This window comes from Tauraco erythrolophus, chromosome 6 (assembly GCF_009769465.1).
Source record: "Tauraco erythrolophus isolate bTauEry1 chromosome 6, bTauEry1.pri, whole genome shotgun sequence".
Classification (NCBI taxonomy): domain Eukaryota; kingdom Metazoa; phylum Chordata; class Aves; order Musophagiformes; family Musophagidae; genus Tauraco; species Tauraco erythrolophus.
The window spans coordinates 37,689,807-37,708,198 of NC_141470.1; the positions used below are offsets into that span (position 1 = coordinate 37,689,807).

General features: G+C 37.9%; 2 protein-coding genes across 2 annotated transcripts in view; both read left to right on the forward strand.

Moving 5' to 3' along the window:
- Window positions 1-11,968, forward strand: part of LOC147528601 (RAS guanyl-releasing protein 1-like) — a gene marked incomplete at its 3' end in the record, with an annotated part of 35,388 nt that extends 23,420 nt beyond the window's left edge. Inside the window, exons 3-9 of the mRNA XM_086613615.1 lie at window positions 515-668; window positions 3,850-4,023; window positions 4,788-4,898; window positions 6,869-6,943; window positions 10,058-10,138; window positions 10,745-10,849; window positions 11,888-11,968. Of these exons, the coding sequence (XP_086469741.1) occupies window positions 515-668; window positions 3,850-4,023; window positions 4,788-4,898; window positions 6,869-6,943; window positions 10,058-10,138; window positions 10,745-10,849; window positions 11,888-11,968 (781 nt within the window). The remainder of the gene's footprint in view (window positions 1-514; window positions 669-3,849; window positions 4,024-4,787; window positions 4,899-6,868; window positions 6,944-10,057; window positions 10,139-10,744; window positions 10,850-11,887) is intronic.
- Window positions 11,888-18,370, forward strand: LOC104369728 (RAS guanyl-releasing protein 1). Its single transcript, XM_086612817.1, has 6 exons — window positions 11,888-11,997; window positions 12,653-12,797; window positions 13,789-13,825; window positions 14,432-14,578; window positions 16,393-16,766; window positions 18,216-18,370. Exons 1-6 carry the CDS (start codon window positions 11,984-11,986, stop codon window positions 18,348-18,350), a joined length of 852 nt encoding a protein of 283 aa, XP_086468943.1. The 5' UTR covers window positions 11,888-11,983; the 3' UTR covers window positions 18,351-18,370.
- Window positions 18,371-18,392: the final 22 nt, after the last annotated feature.

An 18,392-nucleotide genomic window follows, 5' to 3' on the forward strand; every position in this document is an offset into this window, starting at 1 on the left:
AACAGTGTCAATTCATACTTTGATTGGAAATGCACAGGCAAAAGCAAAGCAGAATTTGGCATACGTTTTATATCTGGTTATGAAAGAGGATATTTAGTTTTTCAAATCCTTAGATTTCATTACATCATGGATGAATATCATAGGGGAACAAGTTCATACTCAGAAGCTGGTCAAGGAAATCTGTAAGAATTATTGAATGGAGGAGCACAGGATGTGTTCAATGAAGACAAAGTTATGGACAGCAATCCTGGAAGTACAATATACAATCTCATGCTGTTTAGTAATTTAGTTGTATTGTACTTAGGTGTTACACTAATACAATAAAGACTAACAATAATGTTTTGTCATATAATCTCTAATATGTGAAAGGAGCTTGCTGTTTAGAAATTCAAATAATTCACTTTTTATTACAGTAAGGCATGAAAACAAAATTACTTTTGTATTAAGGAGAGAGGAAAAGTTTGCTCTTCAGAAAATAACTCAGGGTAATTCTGTTTTAAAATTTGTCTAAAAGAAATTCTAGGGATTGGTCTAGAAAGCTGACACAGCGTGTAAAGGCCAACACCAGTAAGAAACGGAAAGTCTCACTTCTCTTTGATCACCTTGAGCCAGAGGAGCTGTCAGATCATCTTACCTATCTTGAATTTAAGTCTTTCAGAAGAATATCAGTAAGTGATTTTTATTTACTTATTTATTTACTTATTGATTTATTTTAAACAAAGATGGGAAGGATGAAGAAAAGATGGGAGAGGGGTAGTATTACAGGATTATTCTGTAGTGCAAGCTGTTGGACAAGCTTAGTCTGTACTTTTACTAGTATTGAAGGTGGCCAGTGTACTTATTCTGGGTACGTATCCTTTTGCTGCAGTCATTTCAGAGAGAAAGAGTGAACCTTTTAAGCAACTGTGGGACAGAGTCAGGGCCAGGTCAGTTGGAAGGAGAGGAATAAACCATTTGATCTTCTTCCAAATAATCTCTTTTTGTTAGAACGAGTGGTGTCATTTGGCACAGGAACAAGCAACCTCCTTTGACTTGACTCAGTACACAAGCTGAAATGGGATGAAGGAAACTTGGAATATTCCCCTAGAATGCTAACCTCCTGTGGCTGTAGGAAACTGCAGCATTCTTGTGCAGTGACTAATGGACTGTCTGTATAGAAGATGTCCATTGGACTCTGCTTGCCATTTTTGATTGTGCATTACAAAATAAAGACTAGGGATAAGAAAGCACTTGAGAAAATACCATTTTTAAATGTAAGGGGAGTTTAAAATATTTTATTAGAACAAGCTTTCAAGTACACAAACAATTCTTAAGGATTTATCTCATTTATGTTTTCTTTCATTTGCTTGTTTTCTCAGCTAGGTTGGTAGCTGATAAGATGCTAACTTCTCTATGTGCCTTGGCTTCACTTGCATCCTTGTATGCTACAACATTACTTCTATTCAAACCTGATACAGTTCACACATGGAAAAGAAAAAGTGAACATTAGAGAACAAAATCTAAGATGTTTGCGAAGTCAGTGTGATCATAACAGTGAAAGCAAAATGGGGGGTTTAGGGTTTTTTGGGGTTTTTTTGGTTATACAGTGGGGGTTTTTTTGAAACACTACGATTTGAAGATGAAGTGTTGCAAGGAAAGGGCCTCTCAATAGATTGCGGAAGATTTCAGAGTCGTGTGTTAACTTTATTTTGAGCTGACAGTACATGACTCTTCATGCTTTGTGTTAAATTCAAAAAGCCATAGAACCAAAGTCATGCACAGATTGCTGCCTGTAGGCAGTAATAATATGCAAAGCTTATATAACTCTTAACATTTTCAAGCTCTGTGCAGACATAAAGTAATTAACGATTAATGAGCATAACAAGTATGATTGCCGTCAGAGTGTCAGGTGTGTCATAGTGTTCCAAGAGCTACATACTTATGTACATTTTATATTCAGGGTCCCTGCATATGTTTTGGTATAAATTGAGTTTACTGAGACCTCAGATCAGAAAATAATGTGTATTATAATTAATCAATAGCTATATTCATTAACTTTTTGCAGAATGTGTTCATGATATGCTAAGCCACAGAATCCTTTTGTTAGTCTAACATGGCAGTATATACTGGGAGAAAGGCTGCAGGTGACCTGCTGTGTTATCAGTCACTGGAATAACTATTTGTAGGTTCGGTCATTTGAAAGTCAGAAAGGAATACTTAATTCCCTGAACATGTACAGCACACAGCAAAATTTTCCATAAGAAAATGTGTATCTTGCAGCAAAGAAAAATGCAGGCAGTGTTTTTCACAGAGTAATGACTGCAGGTATGCTGGTGTTTGGAAACCATTTTAATTTATAGTTATAAAATGCAGGGAGGCTACACTCTTTTGTAAGAATCTGAATTCTGCTTTCCTGTTGAGGCTCATAAGTTAGTCATTGCAATACCAGACTCTTGCATTATTTAAGTACCTGGACTTCTTTACTGTATCTGCCATAATAATCTTGTTACAGCTGACCTCATTAATAAATTCTTACACTAAAATTATTTCGAAACTTTTAAGTAGTATGTTAGATATAAATTTGTTCAGCATTTAAAAAAAAATTCTGAAGGAGAGAGCTGCTGAGAATAAAATATAAACTAATCAAACTGATTCATAATTGTACTGAAACTGCCATGAAGTCCATAATTATGTAGTCAGATGTTGAAAAAGTATCTATCTGTATAGAGTAGTTTGTTAAATTTCCAGATCCAGCCAAATCTGGCTGGGGTTCAAAATTCAAACAATAATTGTAAGTAAGTACTATGTAATCTCAGAGACAGCTCTACTTATTACTGTTAATGTTTCCTCCACTTCTAATTTAATAAGAGGACAAATCCAGACATGTCTACTTTCGTATCTGCTTTTTAAAGTGTTAGTAGTTCTTATCAAATGGATGGAAAAAAGGTAGTGGAGAGAAAGTGAGAGAGGGAGAGCAAGAAACAAGCAGCACCCTGACAATTCATGACCTTTTCTTAAGGATCAATGCATTCAGCATATTCCTGTGGCCTTAAGAAAGGAATATATGTCTATTACAGCTATGAATGGTTTTGGTAAGATGTGATATTAGTGGTCATAGTATAAATCCTGTGTCACATTTTCTGATGATTCAAATTCTTGTGTATTCTTGTTAATGGATAAATCAAGAGAATGGATAAACATTGCATCAACAAAAACAAATGATTGCTTCTCTTTGATCTTAATGGGAAGAATGGCTTAAGAAAAATCTGTCACATATAGATGTCTACAGAACAATTTTAGATCACTCTGATGAAATAAGAGAATCTCATAAGCCGTATTAAAAATGTTAAAGAATCCGTAGCCCTCATTCTTAATAGCTTTATCTCATTGAACTTAGTTTTTGTATAAGTGTAGCTTAGTTCAGAAGTGTGCCGTAGCTACATAAACTGAACACTTGCTTAAACTTCCTTAAACTATCACTAAGTTACTAGGTTACACTTTAAATTCAATTTAACCTTCCCTGTAGAGGCCTAGATTCAATGAATCTATGGAGCCACTGGGGCTGGGAGGAAAGTCCCAATTCTACTCATTCTAGGGTTTATAAGAGCCAAGGCTTCTGAAATATACATGGTGCAAATGATGTGATACAAGTTATGGCAAAAAGGTGCTTTCAGTTAATTCAGTTAGTTTAATGCTTCAGCTTTGGACTGAACAAAGCTGTGACAAAGGAGATATTTCAGTCTTCTGGATATTTAAGGTGTGAAATATATCTTGTATGTTTCATTTGAAAAGCAAACCTGTATCTGCACACAGATCATGAGGTGTATGAAACTGTAGATGAGTTTTCATTTACACTATTTTTTTTTCAAGTTCTTAGATTATCAGAACTACATTGTGAATAGTTGTGTGAAGGAGAATCCAACAATGGAAAGATCCATTGCTCTTTGCAATGGTATCTCTCAGTGGGTGCAGCTAATGGTTCTCAGCAGACCAACACCACAGCTTCGGGCTGAAGTGTTCATCAAGTTCATTCATGTTGCACAGGTCAGTTAAATTTTGACATGTGTGGTGTTTATTTTGTCTTTTTCTGGTACAGCCCTTTAGTTGCTCTTCTCACGCTCCTGCTGTAGAGTCAGCTGGGAGTGTTGGCACTGGTCTCCTGATTCATATGTACAGCGTGCGTATTTGTGTATGCTCTGGTTTCATACCAGCTATTCAGATATTACAGTATCATGACACCATGACTTTCTCGTATCCTTTTGAAGAAGTTATTTTCACTGAAAAACTAGACTTGCCTTTGAATCAGCTGGTGAGACTCCAAGCTGTGACTGCATACCTTTCCAAAGTACGAACCACTATCATGCATTTGACTGTACTTAGAAGCATTCCTATGAGATACGCCCTACTGGACAGAAGCTGAGCTATGGTCCTGTTGGTATTCTTTGCACACTAATTCAACTGCAGCCATAACCAAGATAATAGGCAGTGTTTCCTAGTTGTGGTAGACAATAGGAAGAGGAAGAAGTATTGAGGAAGTACTTTGAAGACTTACTATATCTGCAGACTTAATGTCTGGTTTAATAACAGTAGAATAAGTATACATCAATACCAGTAACCAGAATAAGTTACATCCAGTAAAATCACAACTCATTACCAAAATGAATGAAGCCAAATGGATAATGGCACAAAATCTGTAAGACTTCAGAGGAAGACAACAGAGGAAATGTAGAATTTGGATGTGTATATTGAACAACTTGAAGCTTTAAATAATAAATTCTGATTTTTTTTTTTTTTGTATGTCAACACAGAAGCTCCACCAGCTGCAAAATTTCAATACGTTAATGGCAGTGATAGGAGGTCTCTGTCACAGTTCCATTTCCAGACTCAAGGAAACAAGCTCCTGTGTTCCTCATGATGTAATTAAGGTTGGTGTCGTGCCTTTAAGTTTTACAAATAATATAACCTTTAACTTTTTTGTTATTGCACACACAAAAAACAACCTTGCTTCATTGGTTAAGATGGAGAGAAAGAAAAAAAGAAAAAGGAAGACTTCCTTTGGTTTTGGAGGATTTTTCTTTGTTGTTTCATCTCTACGACGCCAGTTACTCCTACACTTCCAACCCCACTTTTCTTAAAGATTTGTATAGCTTCTCTAAAATTTCTCTTTTAATACTCAGATCTGACAAGCTGCATTTTCATTTATATGCAGTAGTACAGAATAGCATTCAAACACGAAAGCAGAAAATTGGATCCTAGAACATTTGAGAACAAAACTATTGTCATCCATAGCAAAACTGACCATCCTGAGTCTGTGAAATGCTAGCACAGAGGTCTGCACTTTGAGTTTAAAACTGAAAGGACTGGTTTTGTTCATCTGATCTTTTCCTGTAACAGATTTTTATCTAGTTCAGACTTGAACAAACTTAGCCCTAATACACACACATTATAACACTGGAATGTTAGAAATCACTTGTAATTTCCGGTTAAATTCTTGTGAAATACAGATGGATATATTTTTTTGCTGAGATTCTGCCTACTAAAATTGAATTCCTTAAGGCAAAAATGTTTTTTTAGCGGTGAAATGGCTTCTTAAGAGACTTCTTCTTAAGAGACTAATATGCTTTATTACTGTGTCTTGTTTGGGGCCTGAAAGATTTCGTATAGGTATCTAACGAACCTGTTTTGATCACAGTATGATCAGCTTGAATGAACAGTGCATACCTGGAATATAGACCAGAAGTAAGACCTCTCACTGATACTGGTTGCAGCTCTCAGGATCTATAAAACAAGTTAGCAAGCTTATTTTAAAAGCATGTTGTTCTACAAATTTTGTCATTATGAGGAGTGGACTGCATATGTGTTCATCATTTGAATAACTATTTTTATTGACAAATTGTATACAAGTGCTAATAGAAAGCAGGTAAATGAAGGCTGGTAATTGGTGACTAGAGAACACACTTTAAAGTTTAACTATAACAGTTTGTCAAGGTTAAAAATCAAGGGGTTAGACAGGAACTTCCACAAGGAAACATTGGTCCATTGATTTTTATAATGTTAAAAGTCAGCTTCGTACCTGTATAGTTTTACACAAGGAAAATATTTATACTGCTAGACTTAATAAGCCTTTATAAGTCCAATATATTGTTTCTTCCTCATTTCCATGCAAAAAAATATTTTCTTAAAAGCACAGATGTGCTACCTTGAACTGTAGTAGAAGTTTCGGTCACACTGAGAAGGGACCATAGCATAGCGTAGGGTTTCTCTGCCAGGACTTTCCAATTCGAGCAATTCCAGCTGGTGACCTGGAAGCCAGAGAAGAGCATTCCACATTTTAAGATGAAGATGGTTGCTTTTATGAAGGTCAGAGAGCTTGTGCTGTTCTTGAGCATTAACTGCATACACATCCCCTTGATTTGAGAGGATTCTATTTGTTTTCTTTGACTGAATAGGGCATGTGGGAAGACCAGCATTATAGATTAGGCTATAGATTAACTATCTATAATTACATATTATAGTTAAATTAGGTGAAGTGAATACATGGATTTCATTGGAAGCCTAAAGTTTTAAAATCTGTTTCAAGAGTCATTGTGAGTAAACCCCTTCACAATAATATGTGAAATTCTTGTGCTGTATGACAAGAACAAAAAAAGTCATCAATTCTGATTTTTTGTTTTCTTTTTATTTTTAGGTGTTTAATGAAATGACAGAACTGCTTTCATCTTACAGAAATTACGATAGTTACCGACGTGCCTATAATGAGTGCAGTAACTTTAAGATCCCAATCCTTGGGGTCCACCTGAAAGATTTGATATCACTTTATGAGGGCATGCCAGACTACTTAGAGGACAAAAAAGTTAACATATACAAACTATACTCTCTATATAACCACATAAATGAGCTGATACAACTCCAGGAAATGCCACTTCCCCTGGAGGCTAATATGGATCTTGTTCATTTGCTTACAGTAAGTCTGTTAGATGAGATAAATACCTCCATTTTAAAAATAATTTAATATACCTCTCAAACAACTAAGTAGAGAATTCCATTAATTATAAATACATAATATTGTAAGAATATATATTTTTTTTTCCTTAAGGAAATGTACAATAGAAGAGAAAAAGTTAGTGATACTGATTGAACTGGAAGCAAGGGTAGAGATGCCAGTTCAGCAGTATGCTTTCAATTATTTCTATAGGGGAAGGAAACAAAATGGTTTTTTCTGCTTCACTATAGTAGTAGGCATTCTGTCTGTACTTTCAGTAAGGAAGTGCTCTGAATCTTCTGCTGATTAAGCCTAAATAGAGAGAAAAATAGAAAGCTTCCTTAGATGCACCTTGGAGGCAGAAGATTGCATACAAAGCTTTCCACAGGCTGTGAGTGGGTCTCTGCTCCCCCGGGACCGCCATGGCTGCAAGGGGGCCACCTGCCGTCTTGCCACCGGTTGCAGGGGAAACTCAGCTCCAGGACACCTCGTCCCATTCCATCTTCACTGACCTGGTGTCGGTGTGGCTGTTTCTCTCAGATCTCAGTCCTCTCTGGGTGAACTCGGCCCGGTGGGCACCCCGGGAGCGGGACTCTCCCCAGGTTCCCCAAGCGGCTCCGCCGCCACCATCCTCAGCGGGTGGCACCGGCCTGGCCCGGGCCACGGCCTGGCCGGGGGCTGGGGAGTGGGGGCAGTGCCCCCCTCCCCTCTCCTTGCTCCTGGGCACAAGCACACCTTTCCGGTTCCTTTGTCCGACGTAAATAGGGCAATTCACAGAGGCGCCGATTGGCTCAAGCCCCGAGGGGGATGGGAGTCCATTCTGATGGGCAGCTTCTGCCACCAGAACCTCCCCCACACACATCAAACCATGACACTTGGGTTGAACACACTAACTTTCAAATAAAAGTTCAGTCCCTCAAGATGCGTAGGGTTAAACATATCACATTTCTAGCCAAGTTTCTTCTAGTACTAAAAAAAATGTCTGACATAAATGTTAGTCAAATGTGGTTGTTGTATTACTTTTCCAGTCATATCTAGTCAGTGCCATGTTACTAACAAAATAGATACTACCTAGGACGTATGTCACAACAATAGTTTTAGCTTCTCCTACTAAGTTATAAATACTACCTTTTATTAAAATAGTAAAACTACCTTTTTGTTTCTCAGTTTTGTTTGGCCTTAACAAGTACCTCAGCTGGGAAAAATTAGATAGGCTGTTTTCACTTTCTGGTTACAGGCCCTGTTTCAGCAAAAAGCTAATAGATAAAAATGCTTATGTGCTTGAGGTTATTTGTTCTCTGGGAGCACTCGTGTGTGAAATTAAGCACGTATGCCCAGAGTCTGAAATAGAGCTACATAAAGTGGTGAATTTCTTCCTGCTAAATGTTTTAAATGTTTTGTCTCACATTATTGTAAGTCCCTTTTTCTTTATTTTTTTTTTTAATAGTGTTTTATAGAAATGACTATTACAAATGGTAGAACTTTGGTCACAATTTCATAGAATCATAAAATAGTTTGGGTTGGAAGCAACATTAAAGATCATCTAGTTCCAATGGGCAGGGACACCTTCCACTAGATCGGGTTGCTCAAAACCTCATCCAGCCTGGCTTTGAACACCTCCAGGGATGGGGCATACACAACATCTCTTGGCAACCTGTTTCTGTGTTTCACCACCCTCATTGTAAAATATTTCTTCCTTAGATCCTATCGAAATCTGCCCTCTTTCAGTTTAAAACCATTGCCTCTTGTCCTATCACTACAAGCCCTTGTAAAAAGTCCCTCTCCAGCTTTCATGCAGCTATGTATGACAGGACATAAATAAAAAGAAATAGTTCATTTCAAAGTGGGAGCTTCTAATCTTCTAATGTTCCAGGGCACATAATTTTCCTGTTTGTTTCCTGATTTTTCCAACAGTATTTCTCCTTCTGTTTCCATTAGTCATATGCTTTCCCATTAGCAGGGAAATCAGTTTGAAGAGGTAATAGTAATTATGTGCATAAGTCAGTAATTCATAGGAGTATTGTAACATTTGGACTTTTGTTTTTTGAGTGTCAGAAATTGCTTAAGTTTCCCTCAATAATCTAAAATTATTCACTGTTGTGACTACAACAGTAATTCTTGCAGTTGTTCACAAGAAGGTTATTGCAATTTCAGTAAGGTGATTCATTGGACAAAATTGCATATTTTGGTTTCTTAGTTTATATACTAAGTTTATATACTTAGTTTATATACTAATCATTCTATGATTCTATGATTCTATACATATGACTGCTGCAATCCTGACTCTCTGTAACAAGTTTATATTTTCTTTGGACTTGCCATAGATTGAGGCTTGTAACACATTTACATCTGGCGTTTCTATTCAATTACATGTCTAGTGTGAATATTTCCATGTAAATATTCAAAAAGTGTCACGTTACCAGCCTTCAATCTTAGCTTGAAATTTGTTTCCAGTCAATGAAATATTTGCTGTACTATTTTCCAGGAACTATGCAAAAGCAAAGGTAGAAAATTGATGATTTTTTCAAATTCCTGTATTTACTCAGGCGTAATGTTTCTTGCTTTACATAACTGCTGTTGACAGCTAAAGGTTCTCACTAAATACATACAAGTCCATCTTTTATTATCATCATATACTTCTTAGTTCAACATGGTTGCAGCTGCATTGGATAAATATGACATGTTTAAACAAGAATTAAACATGAATTTCTGAGAATTTGAGTTGACGAACGGTTTCATTGGAATGGTGCTTTTGTGCTTAGTTGCATGATAGACCACTTGAATATTATGGGAGTAACAGGTTTTTTTCAGGTTACTTATTAACTGACTGTTAATTATGCCTACAGTCTCTTGCTGTGATAATGACTGTACATGTGTAATGTTACAGATTTCCAGATAATGGCAATAACAGTCTGGAATTTAGAAATGTACTCATTTCACGTCACTGTGAACATCTGTGTAGCTCAACTGCGTTTTTTCTGGGTGCAACCCAAATTAAAAATTAATCCACCCAGAAATACTAATGCATGCCAGGAACAAGTTTATCGAGTAGTAGTGACTGTTTTGGGATTAAACTAATCTTGTGTTTGTTTTTAGCTGTCCCTTGATCTTTACTACACAGAAGATGAAATTTATGAACTTTCATATGCACGAGAGCCACGAAGTCACCGAGCTGCCGTAAGGGCCCTTCCAAATTCTTAAAGATTTTTTTTTTTTTGAGTAATGTAACTCTTATCTCTTGCATTCAATTTGTTTTTTGTATGCTAAATTGAAAACTTTTCAGCTTCATAGACTGAGAAAAATCTGTTAAAGCATAAATTACTTGGTTCATGGTGAAGCCTAAGCTAGAATATATGGGAGAGTTGACACTGTATCAGGTTTTATAATATGAACACAAATACAAATGAAGTTAGTAGATACGTGACATTGGGCTCAATCTTGGCAATTGATACTGGTTCTTTTAAATGAAGAATTCTTATGTGATTCAAATGATGAAACGCAGGAGTGCTGTTATTGTAGTTTTGTTCTTGTTCTATAAATATGGAAAAGATGGTGAATTTACAGGCCTGTCAGTGAACTGTGACAGTTTAAGGAACTACCACTGTTTTGGACAGTTCAAGGAAGAGCTTCCTCTGAAGTACCATGTATCAAAAGTATGATGTTGGGTCCAACAGGCTCTTTCTGCAGTCCTGTATCACATAGTCCGTTGTCACAAATGGAAGAAGTGTAATACTGAAAATCTTTCCATGTGGTACTAATGAAGTTCCATTCAATTCATTCTAGCCTTTGACACCTTCCAGACCACCAGTAGTTGCAGACTGGGCCTCAGGAGTAGCCCCAAAACCCGATCCAAAAACCGTCAGCAAACATGTTCAGAGGATGGTAGATGTAAGTATGGTTGGCCCGTTTACCTTACCTGTCAGCCGTAGCCTTAATCTCTTGGTGTGAGAAGATACAAAGAAGGGAAAAAATACTGGACACGTTCAAAGCTGTGCTGAGTTTGTAAGCACTTCTGTCCTCACAAACAGATACTTCTGCCTGGCTGTAAATTGCAGCAGTGGCCGGTGAGGCATGGAAGGAAATTCCTTAAATGGCTAAGGAACCAGCAGGGAGCATGAATGCTGGTTTGTATACTTCCAGAGTTGTTCTTCCAAGGAGCCAGGGAGTCTCTTTCTACCAGAGACTCCAACATCATGTTATTGGTGGAGTCTGAAAGCGGGCTTCTCAATGGCTTTGTTACTAGCAGCCATTGCTTTTTCTCTCTCAGTTGGTCACTTGATTTACTGGGAACCATCAAGTAAGCTCAGGTGATTGGTTCCAAAACTGATGGACAGAGAGGTGTAAAGAGTTTGTCTTAGCATCCCTGCTTCATCTCTTTTCTTTCTAAGCACTTCAGTACTGCTAGGTATCCTTTGATACATGCTGTTTTGGAATATATTTCTAAATTTGGCCTAGGTGTGCTCCTTGCCTTAGGGCCAGAGACAAACAGGGATGTTGTTCCACAGTTGGAAACAGATGTCTACATTGACAATTCTGTCATATAACTACTTTTCACATAACGTTGATCTGATGAAATAAGTGATTTGGCAAAGAGATCATCACTGAGAGCACGAGTTGAGAGCATTAGTACAAGTTGTCTGTGTAGGCCTGGATATAATGATCTTAAAGCAAAACTGAAAATGAGCTGTCATTGTGCAGTGAAGCATTTAGTCCAGCCAATGTTGACTTATCTACATTTTGCTACAAATCAAGAAATCATAATGCTTCTGTAGTTGTACCAAGCAAAAAAAAGCAGTTAGACTGTTGTGCTGTTTAATAGATGCTGGGAGAAAGCGGAAGGGGAAATCCATAAGTATTGTGGAGACTTTCTAAAGTGATAATTCAGCCCGTCCTCATTATAAACTATTCTACTATTATCTTGCACAGTCTGTCTTCAAAAATTATGACCATGATCAGGATGGATACATTTCCCAGGAAGATTTTGAAAAGATAGCTGCCAGTTTTCCATTCTCATTTTGTGTAATGGCTAAGGACTGGTGAGTACCTAGTTCTGCTATCAGCTTTGTAGCGTCTGTTTTGGGGGGGAATTTGGGGTTGTTTCTTAAAAATTTTATTTCTATCATTAGGGTAGTAAAATCATCCTCTTCATCCACAAATAGAAATGAAAACATAACTGACAAAAGTGTCTTCTATATGTGTTGTGAATGACATCTTCATGAGCTTACAGCAGTGGTAACTAGGCTGATGTGGGAGGAAGAACAGATAATAGAAAAATAAATATTTTTTTTTAATTATATTCAGTATGTACTACTAAGGAACTTTCCTAAGGTGAACCTGTCTCTCAAAAATAAAGAATTAGCAAATGTATATTTTGGTCAAATTAAGAATATTTTTCTTAACATATTAAAGCATTGAAAAATACAATAGTGATTATTCAGAGGTTTTCTATGAAGTAGTTTTGAGGTTGCATCACATATACAGATATTTCGTTTATCCTTACAGGCTGCATTTTAAATGTGTAGATAAGCTTCTGTAGACTTTGGGAACAGCTGACAAGATTACTGAGATCACTGTAGGTTTTGGCCCATTAAACTATTGCCATTATAAATTGTGAAGAAAGATATGTTTAATTCTCCTTATGCTTTTAAGAAAATGCATGTCTTACAAACAACTTTTCTTGTTTATTTTCAGGGAAGGTCTGATTAGCAGGGATGAAATAACAGCTTACTTTATGAGGGCTAGCTCAATCTATTCCAAATTAGGACTTGGCTTTGCTCACAACTTCCAGGAGACCACTTACTTAAGGCCTACTTTCTGCGACAACTGTGCTGGATTTGTAAGCTTACTCTTTAGTAAATTATGTTAACGTTGTTTGGAATGATGTTTTTTTTAATCTTGTAATCACCATGTGTCATATACAGAAATAGATCTATATAAATGATAGGACAAGGGGAAATGGATGTAACCTGGAACATAGGAGGTTCCGCTTAAACATGAGGAAGAACTTCCCAGTAAGGGTAACAGAACACTGGAGCAGGCTGCCCAGAGAGGTTGTGGAGTCTCCTTCTCTGGAGATGTTCAAAACCCGCCTGGACGCGTTCTTGTGTGATCTGATCTAGGTGGTCCTACTCTGGCAGGGGGATTGGACTAGATGATCCTTTGAGGTCCTTTCTAATCCCTAACATTCTGTGATTCTGTGTGAAAACACCAATGAAGCTATACAGAACACCAGGCTTCTGCCTATGTAGCTATTTAAGGTGCCCTTTACACCCTTCTTGGCAGTATTATTATCTGTTTAAACATGGCTCCTACTTTGTGGTGTTCAGTTATGTCACCAAACACAGCCTCAGGCAAGACATCCAAATCCAGAGCCTTCCACTCCATGGGGCTGTTAGAACTCATGTCCTGGCACAGACATGACATGCCCCCTGCCTGTGGCACAGAAAGATTTAGTAAAACTGACTGTCCAACCAATTCCCAGTTTAGCTGGGATCAAACAAGGATACTCAGATAGAATCCTCCATCGACTCCACCTCCACAGCTTATCTGGGGGCTGTCAGATCTGCTGATGTATTCATTAGAGACCAGCTCAAGATATTTTGTTTGTGATTGAGGAACACATAAAATATTTTGTTTACCTTATACTAAAGAGGTAAATAGTTCATATTTTGACCTTACCATTAAAAGGGTAGAAAATCAAGATATTCTGCAGGTGCTCAGATCTTAGAAATTAGTGGAGCTGTTAGTGGCTTTTTATATCTGGAGGTATCAAATGTGTAGAGAAATATATTATTAATACATAGTCTTTCTGTTTGTTTGAATTTCAGCTATGGGGAGTCATTAAACAAGGATACAGATGCAAAGGTAAGATACTTTATACTTTGTTAATTTTAATCTATAATTGATGGTGAATGACAAAAAAACCTGATCATCCTGAGATCCATTACTATGTCTATGGACCTATTTAATCTGATCTCTCAGGGAGAAGACTGATTCAAGAATAGTATAACAGATAGATGGTCCAGAAGAAACGCAAAGATGAAGGGACTTTTAACTGATAGTAACCCTTTGCAAAACAGCACTGAATTCAGAGGGATTGGGAACAGACCCTCTATTCCAATGGGCGGAAACACCAACACTGTGTGAAAACTGTGCAGCACATTCACAACTTGTGTTTTGCAGAGTTTTCTTTCTCATACAGGTACCTGCTTTCTCTGCAACCCCTAGAGTCAGAATGCTGTTGAGATTGAATGTTGCTATTTTGTGTTTTCACAATGAAAAGGAGATTTAGGCATGTATAGCAAAGGGATGTTGTTGGTTTGCTTACCAGATGTATGTTGTTACAGGGTAATAAACGTAGAGAACACCAAAGAAGCTTTCTTGATTCCTGGAGAGGCAGCACTGTGTGAGAGCTGGTCTTAGACACTACAACAGAGCCACTGAATCACATAAACTTTGTTTTGTTTACAGACTGTGGAATGAACTGCCACAAGCAATGCAAAGACCTGGTTGTGATAGAGTGCAAGAGAAGACCCAAAACTTCAGTTGCAGACAGCAGCCCAACATCAACTCTTCCTTCAAGCCTCTGCCCAGTAGGAGTCAAAGAGCAATTCCATGGTGAGAAGAGATCACAGTCTTTCCTTTGCTCCGTTTTCTTTTAAAGCTGAGTTGTACAGCATTGTTTTAGGTTTTGTTAGTTAACAGCAGTGTTTTATCAACATATAAACTAGAACCAAGTGTAAGTGAGCCTTTACCAAGTAATACCATTCCAGTTCTAGCCTGAGTAGGGACTTCCTTTCTGCGAGATCTCATGTCACACCACACAATATGTGGTGCACAAATTCCACAAAAACTGAGTAAATCTTCTGCCAGACTCTCATGAGAACTACGTGCCATGAACTGAACAGATGAGAGATTCCCTTAACTCTCTCGCCTTGTGACAAACAGGTCTTGGTCCACACCAGTTCTTTCCACTGTTGCCACATTAAGCGACTACTGTACTGTTACCATTCTGACTCAGATTTTGATGTAGAGTTTATAAAGTCAGTTTACTTACGTATCTGTGTGCTAGGAAGAGCAAAAGCTAATTGTGTTTATTTTTTCCACTTCAGTAGCTGGATCTACAACTCCTCTTCGTCCATCCATCTTTAATTTAATTGGAAATGAAAAATCTACACCTCTCTGACCTCTCTGTTCCTTTCTCCTTCTATCAAACAAGCTGTATAAACTTTTCATATTGTGTATTACCGTGTAGGCCTCCAAAGGAGGAAGTGTTGTCCTTGAGTAAGACCTCAGGCTACTTTTGTTTTGTTTTTTTTTCTCTTTTGATTTTTGATGATTTCCATCTCTCTCCATACTCACTTTCTTTGAATTTCTCTCCTGCTCTTTGTCTGTATCTAATGTTCTTCAAATCTACTTCTTGCCACTTTGGTATCAATCTTCTGTGTTGTATTTAAGGTTCATACTGCTGGATTCATCTTAGGCTTCCTGTTAGCACTTATGTGGAGCGCAATACAGCCAATTTCTCTTGATAACTGACCATGTGCATCTCTGTGGTTGCACCTGCAGTGGCTGCAGCACTGTGTAATAACCACCTCGTGGGATGTCATGCTTATAGAGAGACTGAACCGTAGCGTACTGCCCCGTCATCACCCGGTGCGCCAGAACACGGTATCTCTCAATGCTACGTCATGTCGAAGAATGAGAATTCAGGTCTGGGTTGAAGGTGTAAGCCTCAACTGTTCATGCACATCCTTATTTAATTCTCCAGAGCCTGCAGCAGCTACTGGACTGACTCTGTTCTTTTCCCTTTATGTGTTTGAACATGCAGTCTCATTTTGTTTTCTCCCAAACAACGGAAATTACTTTATCTGAAACAGGTCTTTTTAAAATCCTTTGATCACATCTTTTGCCCACTTCTTCTAACATTGTGGGGTTCCCCTCACCTCAGTTTTTACTTTTAACTGCAAAAGTAAAAGTATTTTAGGATGACCTATACAAAAGCAATGTAAAATTAAGTACGTCATTGTTTCACCTTTATAAAGTGGGTAAGTTGTATCTTACAGCTGTAAGTTGTGATAATACTGAACTAAACACCCAGGTTTAATCTTCCAGCCCCATCACTAAGATCAACGGTCTATATAAAACCTCTGAGCCATCAAGAGGTTTTTCTCTAGCTGACCTTGATGTGCACCCTTGATGTTTTCCTCTTACTGATCCATATTTATGTTACTGAGACAAGGCAAAGAGTTGTTCCAAGAGACGCAACATCGAGAAACTTCCAGTGACACCTATTTTGAAGAGCAATGAATGTAAAATCAATAAAGAGTAAATGTTGTTTTATTTATTAAAATCATGTTTAATTACTGTGCCTCTTGTTTATCCTTTCCTGGGAAAAGATCTTGATGCATTTTATCATATATATTCTACAGGGCAAGAAGAAGGACTGTTCACATTTCCTAATGGAGAAGCAGTGGAACACCATGAAGACAGCAAGGACCGAACCATTATGCTCATGGGTTCCTCAGCTCAGAAAATCTCAGTGAGACTGAAACCAGCTGTGGTTCATAAAGGTACACAGACCGATCCTGTACTGCTGGCTGGTGAGGTATCTCGTAGACAGACAGAGAAGAAAGAACATAGGATGCCAGAAAACCCTTATCTCCAGGCAGCTCCACCATCCCCATGTCCAAGCCCATTTCTAGGCCGCAAAAAGGCGTATGTTAAGTGGGAAAACAAGGACTCCAGCCAGAAAATGAAAGAAGAGCATCACAGCTGTAAACCCTCATACCAGGAGCTTGAGCAGGTACATACATGATGAAACAAATTCTGTTTTACACAACAGTACCATAAAGTGGTTGGAGGATGTGGGGGAGTGGCTGGGTGGGAAAGTGTTACCTTACTCCAGGGTAATTAATTGCCAGAACAATCCATGAGTAGCATCAAAAGCTCTTAGCCACTTTAACTCCAGCAACGCTTCACTTTAAGCATAAATTTTAGTACTAGTATAGGACTTAGGGAATAAATTTTGAAGCTCTTGTTAAGATTACACTGATCCTTGTCAGTCTTAAAAGTGACAGACAAGAACGTGGCCATAATCCAATCGCTTAGGACAGGATGTTACTCCATAAAACAAGTAGCATAGTCCTGAATATCTTCCTGCTTTTGTTGGTCTCTGCTCCCCTAAGTGACAGAATATACAGGGCAGGCAGGGAGCTCTGCTTTTGTTCAATGGACAGTGAATCTCTCTCTTTTTTTTGACAACTTCAAGTCACCAAGAAATTTTGGTGTGTCAAGAGACATAGTGTTTCTTCCTAGATTTCACATGCATCAGCCGAGTTGTGGCTCTCCTTACCCTACAAGTGTTCTGACAAAGTAGCTACTCATAAGACCGAGTCACCTCAGATTTGGCTCAAATTCACGTTTGTAGAAACAACACCTTTCCAGACAGATTAAAGAGATTATCACAGTATCAACAACACAACTGATGGATAGATCCAGATATGATTATGAGGAACAAACGCAGACTTATTTTCCTACTTTACTCATTATTATCACTATTCTGAGATGGACCAACATGGAAACAGTCCAACAACAGGACCACAGCCTGATCTTTGAATGATCAATATAACTTTCAAAGCATCCTTTGCTGTTGATAAAGTGAGCTTATCTTTTATGAAAGATAATTGGTTTATTAACACTGAGATTAAGACAATTAGCAAGAACCTTCCAGTACAGACTTCTCTTTCAGTCAACAGTACATTCAGTATAGACAAGGATGTAAACTGTGGCTGTACTTGTAAGATCTGGTTCTTTAAAATGTCCCATTCATGTAACTCCCACAATTTACACTTGTCCTTGCTCCCTCAGCAGATCGTGACCTCATTACTGAACAGCAGCTGATGTTACAAATTAATGTTTTAGATTATTGTACATTGATTTCTGCATTAGTAGAGCAGTAAAGTGAGCTGTGTTCTTGTTTCCCCTAGATTACTGCTGTCATGAGAGGAGCAGAGGAGGGTGGATAAATGCAGGTTGTGGACATGGCTGTCAGACACCAGCTGCAGGGAAGTTTTAAGAGTACACACACAGGATAGACCAGTGACTATGGAAATGTTCAAATAAATTACTGGTTCTGTTCCACTGATAAGAGCTACTTACGTTTATGCCAGTCAACCCAAACATACAACCAGACAGTCCTGAAACATGCAAAATAAAATACCATTCTCTCTTTTTTTTTTTTGTTTTTGTTTAGGAAAGAAACATTCTAAAGGCAGACAATGAAGGTTTAAAGATCCAACTGGAACAGGCACATAAAACAATTGAATCTCTCACAATCCAGAGAAGAAACCATGTAGTTGACAACCTATCACACAGAGACTGCTCTTAGCAGGTGAGAGAGGAAATCTCCTATGGAAGAATGTAAGACTGG